Source organism: Cariama cristata, unplaced genomic scaffold (genome assembly GCF_000690535.1).
Source record: "Cariama cristata isolate BGI_N322 unplaced genomic scaffold, ASM69053v1 scaffold4333, whole genome shotgun sequence".
NCBI classification, from domain to species: domain Eukaryota; kingdom Metazoa; phylum Chordata; class Aves; order Cariamiformes; family Cariamidae; genus Cariama; species Cariama cristata.
The window spans coordinates 5768-11575 of NW_009608786.1; the positions used below are offsets into that span (position 1 = coordinate 5768).

The following is a 5808-nucleotide window of genomic DNA, read 5'->3' on the forward strand; positions in this document are numbered from 1 at the left end:
GTTCCCGATACCATAAATGCAAGAATTTCAGTGGTAGGTCTGTGTTTAGAGTCAACGTACTCACACTTAACACTTTTTCCCTAAACCAGTGTTTGAAGCTGTTACAAAAGCTTTCAAGAACTGATGTAAGGAAACGACCAATGTCGGTGGGTTTCTTTCACACCAGTGTCAGAAAAATTCTGAAGTAACATGGTAGGTCTTGTCTCAGTGATCACATCCATGGTAGCTTTGGGGATCACAGGAACTGCCAGTGACTATGTTTGCCCAGCAATCTGGTCTTGCCTCTTCAAAGGGACATTTCTGAAGATGTCCGGACCTTCATCCTGCCCCACAAGCATACATATAAGGCTCTGATATTCCTCACATTTCTCCACAGGAGCTGGCTGTAGTAATAAAATGACACCTCTGGGCTCTCCATCATGGGTATTGCTAACCTGTCATCTCGGTGACTTGCCCCGAGTTGCAATGAGTCTGAAATTCAACAAAGACCTTAAGACATAAAGAAATTATTGATCCTGTGCTGCAGTGAAAAAGGTGTAAATGGAAACATGACATACCAGTAATAGCATACAGCTTCAACCTTGGCTCATCTCATCTCATTCTTGGGAGACAGTGTGGCTAGGCAATGAAACACAGTGAAAACCTGCTTTCTTCAGCATGTTCTCTGTGTTTATCAACTGCTCGCTTGTACTGTGCTTCCAGGAGCAGTTTGGGCAAAAGATGCTGCTTGCTGCTCTTGCTGTTTGTCACCTGCTGCCCTTGAGATCCCCCTTCCCTGCCGGGCTGCCCGCCAGCCCCCCCAAACCATCACCTCCAGTCAGGTCTGTGCACCAGCCTGCAGGGATGTCTGATACAAAGGGAAACGTACAGCCCTTGGGTTTAAAGAAAAGTGCATTTAATGCCTGTGGTGATTGCTGGGGCTGGCAGAGGACTTCCGGGCAATGCCACCAGCGTGGCCAGGACATGGACAACAGGTACATGCAGGCAGGAGGTTCCTGCCGTCCCCCCACACAAAAGGGTGGTGTCACAGTTACTGGCTGGGTGACAGCCTTGTGAGAGCACCTTTATAACCCACAGTCACTTGAAGTGGCTTTCTGTGAAGGTACGGCAAGGCACGCCGCAGAACCTGGCACTGTCCCCTGGCAGGCGTCAGGGAGGAGCTGCTGCTGCTGCCAGCCCTGTCCTTCAACCATTTGCAGCCCAACACAATCGCAATTCCCCTGCAAAGGGTCCCACTGTCCCCCAGACTGAGAGGGTGGCAGAGAAGACACAGACAGACTCATCTCAGAGGTGCACAGTGAAAGGACAAGAAGCTGCAGCCACAATCTGCTGTGATGGACGTTCCCATCACACACAAAGAAAAACTTCTGCCCCAGAGGGTGCTGCAGCCCTGGGACAGGGCTCACAGGGATGGGGGGCTCCACTGTTCCCACACGCCTGGCCCTGGCTGTGGGGTGCCCTGGGGCAGTTGTTGGGTCCCCCAGCCCAGCTCTGGCCACACCTGTCCGGCTGTGGCTCACAATTCATTGCCTTTACTGTGGACAAGAGTGGCAGCACAAGTGATGCCACCAGGCTGGCTCTCCTGCTGACTACTCAAGTTATTTTTTTTCTCACAACGGCGGCTTTCTCTGCAACGGCTCCCACGTCCACGGCCGTGGGCTTGCAGCGAGTCAATGCATCACTGTGTACATTGCTGTGCAGTGCGGGCCCAGTGCCCAGCTCTGGATGCCCCCGCCTCCAGCTGCCATTGGCGCTGCGGGCACTGCAGCAGGGCCTGGGGCTCTCCGCCCCCAGGCATAAGAAGTGAGCAAGTCCCTGGCCACGTTGCATTGCTGTACCACAGCCCTGCTGCCAGCAACAAGGTGAGAGGGGCTGGGGGATGCTGGGGCAGGCGCTTGGCTGCTAGAGCAGATGGGCTGCTGCCACGGGAGGGGTGGCGTGGGGGGCATCATCGCAGCTCTGAGCTCTGCCACTAAACCAGAGGCCAGCAGGGAGCTGAAACACTCCTCAGCCTTGCGGACAGAACAGGTAGGGCAGGTAGGGCCGCTGGCAGCTTGCTCAGCCTAGTGCAGGCAGGGCACGAGCATGCAAAGGGCTGTTAGGATGCATGCAGGAGGTGCTTCAGGAATATTTCCTACCTGATTGGAAACAGTCTTGCAGTTTGGACACCCACTGCTGCACGGGAGAGGGCATCAGCTTGAGGGTCAGGCCATGGGATGAGATTCGGTGCCTTCAGCATCAGGTCTTGTCGTGGTGAAACAGGAGCCAGGTTACAAGGCAGGAGACATTTATCTATGGGGTATGCATTAACCGAGCGCCAGACAATAAGGCGCTTTTTTTTTTTTTCTAACCAGCATCAGTGCATTCAACAGCTTTTGGGAAGGTGGTTTTGCATCTCTCCTTTTTCAATCAGAGTTTCTTTGGTTTGTCTGTTTGTGAAATCTGCAGGGAACACTGCAATCCCAATGATTTAACATTCCCAAGAGGGTCTCCAGATCAAGTGTGGGAGGAGGGAGGTTAGAGGAGATGTGCTTGTTTTATCCTGCTGTCACTCATCAAAACTGGCTCCTGCTTGGGTGTCCTTGACTGCTCAGTTGGAGACAGGTCTGCAGTCAAGAAAGGCAGAGGCGAGAGCGCCTGTGACAGAGGAGACAGCAAAACCTTTCTGAAGCTCCACGTGCAAAAATGAAACCCTTGCCTGCCCCTCTCCCAAGCAAGGAGAACAAAGCAATGGGTTAAGCAGCAGGAGCCACAGAAGAGGCGAAGCGAAACCATGCCACCTGCTAGCCAAGTCTGCACATACAGAAAATGCAGGAGCACCTTGCTGGAAGCCGTCAAGGCTTTGCAGCCTCTCCTCGTTTTCTCTCCTATGTTCTGCCCACACAGAGACCCAAGGTGCCAAACTCACATCAGTCCCAGGGGATGTGTCAGCTTCCGGCATGTGCCAGTCCTGTATTGGGCACTCCTTGCATTATGGCTCTCCTCTCCTTGAGAGCTCCCGGAGGCAGAGCCAAGGTCTCTCGGGATCTTTCTCCCTGAAGTGAGAGCTACTAGCGGTCCTTTCAGTAGCATGTTTTAAGCACGGGGTCCGGTGTTGCTGATGCGTTGGGGGAGCCCCCGGGCGGCCACGCTTGCAAGGCAAAAGGCATGTCTGGAGCTTGCCCAGGCTAATGTACTCATCGCTCCCTCTGATCTCAGGGCCACATTGCAACCATGTCTGAGCTGGAGAAGGCCATGATCACCATCATTGATGCCTTTCACCAGTACTCAGGGAAGGAGGGAGACAAGCATAAGCTGAAGAAATCAGAACTGAAGGAGCTCATTAACGAGGAGTTGACCCATTTCCTTGGTGTAAGTATTGCCCTCTGCACTGCATACCTTGCTGGGCTCAGGGAGCTGTGCTGAGCAGCTGCCAGGCCCCGCTAACTCCATCTCACATGGGAAGCAAACACAGAGGAAGAGGTTTATTCATGCAGCAGTGTGTTAAACACTTTGCTCCAGCTCTGCAGGAGCAGCAGGTGACAGGACAAGGGCAACAGACTGCATTGGGGGCTGGGGTTCGGGTTGGACACTAGGGAAATTTTCTTCCCAAGGAAGGGGGAACAGCCTTGCTCCAAGGGACTCAAGATGTCCCTTCCCAGCGGCACGGCTGTGACTGTGATTCCCACGTCAGGAGAGCTGCTGTTGCGCAGATGCTGCTGCAGGCGCAGGGTGGTGCCCCAACACAGACGGGAAACAGCCACGAGCTATTTGGGATGTGTCTGAACAGAGATTCAGCCGTGAGAGCACCTGAGAAGCAGGGACATGTTACTGTCTAGGCCTCGCCCTGATCCTCCCCAGCTTTGGTTGCCTGTTTCTATCCCTTCAGGAGATCAAAGACCAGGAGACTGTGGACAAAGTCATGGAGGCCCTGGACAGCGATGGGGATGCAGAGTGCGACTTCCACGAGTTTGTAGCCTTCATTGCAATGGTCACCGCTGCTTGCCATGAGTTCTTTGAGCATGAGTGAGCTGGTAGGAAGCAGGCGAGCACCTCCTGCTCATGCCGGAGAGATGCAGAGCAGCATCGCTCCTCCAGGAAAAAGACTGGGTGCAGATTAGGGGCTCCTTGGAGTTAAGCTTGTGCTAGACTTAAGCAGCTTATTAAGTTCTACAGCTTTGTGAACAAGAAACACCCGTATGGCTCAGGAAGACCTATTGGCCAGTGCCCACCTTGCTGGTTATGGTGTGCGAATGCCTTGTCTCAAGCTCCTTCCCTGCTGCTGTATGCAAGGGATGGTCTTGGGGCTGGAGGCAGGCGCACACTGTGATCCAAGCTTGCTTGCAAAGGGAAAAGGGAAATTCAAGGGCTGAAGTAGGAGGTGATGCAGAGGGGCTGGTTACAGAAACCTGCTTCTGAGCCCACCGGCCTGAACGGAAAGGCTCCTGCTGATTCCCGTGGGCTCTGACCGCCCTGTGCATCGTACTAACCCAGGCAGCACAGCCCCTGTCCCCTCACAGGAGCCCAGCAGAGCCCACGCATTTCTTGGCAAATTGAGACACTCTTGGCTTGAAAGGCAAAGCATAACCATCTAACAGCCCAGGCTTTTCTCTTGTCGATGAATCCTCCTGCTTTTAGCAGCCTGCAGAACTGGAAGCGAAAGTGTACGAGGCTCCTGGGCTGGGAATAGCTTCTGGGCCTTGGCAAAGTCTCCAGCCTTGGTCAGAAGGGTGTGGGGAATCCACCCAGTGTGACCACAGTGCTTTAACGTAGACCAGGCACAGCATCCACAGCATGTGGAAACAGTGACAATAAAATGTTGTTTTGGTCTCTGGGCCGCAAGTGGTCTCTGGTAAACAACGTGTCCTTTTGTCCCAGGCTGTGTGCAGCTCCCTGTCAGAGGAGAAGGCTGGAGGATGCAGCCTGAAGCACTGCTATGGCTCATTACCCTGAGTTTCTTGTTGGGCACCAACCCTTCATCTCTTCCCTGGTATCGCTGTGGCTGGCCAAATAGCTCAAGGCTGTCGCCACCACAATCCTCCACCTGGCTGTTCAAACCAGCAGATGTACCCACGAGGCCAAAGGAGCTCAATGTACCTCTGCGGGACTGCTGCTGTTCAGGATGTGTCCACTGCTGCCAGGGTCATCCAGGGGCTTGCGCTGGTAAGCCCTTGCAAAGCCAAAACCAAACCTAGGAAAACTTCCCTGAAAGCCTATGCTCCTGCTTTTTTCAGTCTGCACTTGCCATCCAGCTCAGCCATACATGTGAGTTAGGCATTCATGGCTAGCAACATCTCCAGTGACAAATTCACGACAAAGATGCCTGCAGATGTTGTCATTATTGCCTCATTCCACATTTCATAATGATTTCATGTACAAAATGACATGTCTTTGGACAGGAACCACCTTGCTATTCTCATCTGCCTCCCCCAAGCTGTGAACGAGGACACTCAGGCTCAGGCAGAGACATGCACACAAGACAGACAACACCTTCTACTCCATCTAGACTTAAAAAAGCAGTTCTGCCATCCCAGGGTAGTGCTCATTTGTTGAGACCTTGTTTAGCATTGAAGTTGCCCCCACCACATTTTTAACATCCTCACCAGTTCTCGGTTCAGCTGTTTCCAACACTTGTACAGACCTGAGGCAGCATGTGAGGACAACGAATGGGGACACTGTATGTCCCAGTGTCCTCAAGGTTAGGCAGGGTAGATGGGACTCTTGTGACCCTCTCTCGAGCCTGAACCTGAGTTCACCAGAGGGTTCTGATGCTTCAGCACAAGGGTCTGCTAGTAAGGCCGTCTGGCAGGTCTCCAAGTCCCACCTGCC

At 53.3% G+C, this 5808-nt stretch overlaps 1 protein-coding gene across 1 annotated transcript; it reads left to right on the forward strand.

Moving 5' to 3' along the window:
- Positions 1-3212: 3212 nt before the first annotated feature.
- On the forward strand, positions 3213-4160 carry S100B (S100 calcium binding protein B). Its single transcript, XM_009697265.1, has 2 exons — positions 3213-3351; positions 3869-4160. Exons 1-2 carry the CDS (start codon positions 3214-3216, stop codon positions 4007-4009), a joined length of 279 nt encoding a protein of 92 aa, XP_009695567.1. The 5' UTR covers position 3213; the 3' UTR covers positions 4010-4160.
- The last annotated feature ends 1648 nt before the right edge of the window (positions 4161-5808 follow it).

Excerpts from the sequence above, each read along its gene's own strand:
- S100B (XM_009697265.1), top strand. The coding sequence starts at position 3,214 with ATGTCTGAGCTGGAGAAGGCCATGATCACCATCATTGATGCCTTTCAC. Across the intron at positions 3,352-3,868 it reads AGTTGACCCATTTCCTTGGT|GAGATCAAAGACCAGGAGAC; the intron begins GTAAGTATTGCC and ends CTATCCCTTCAG.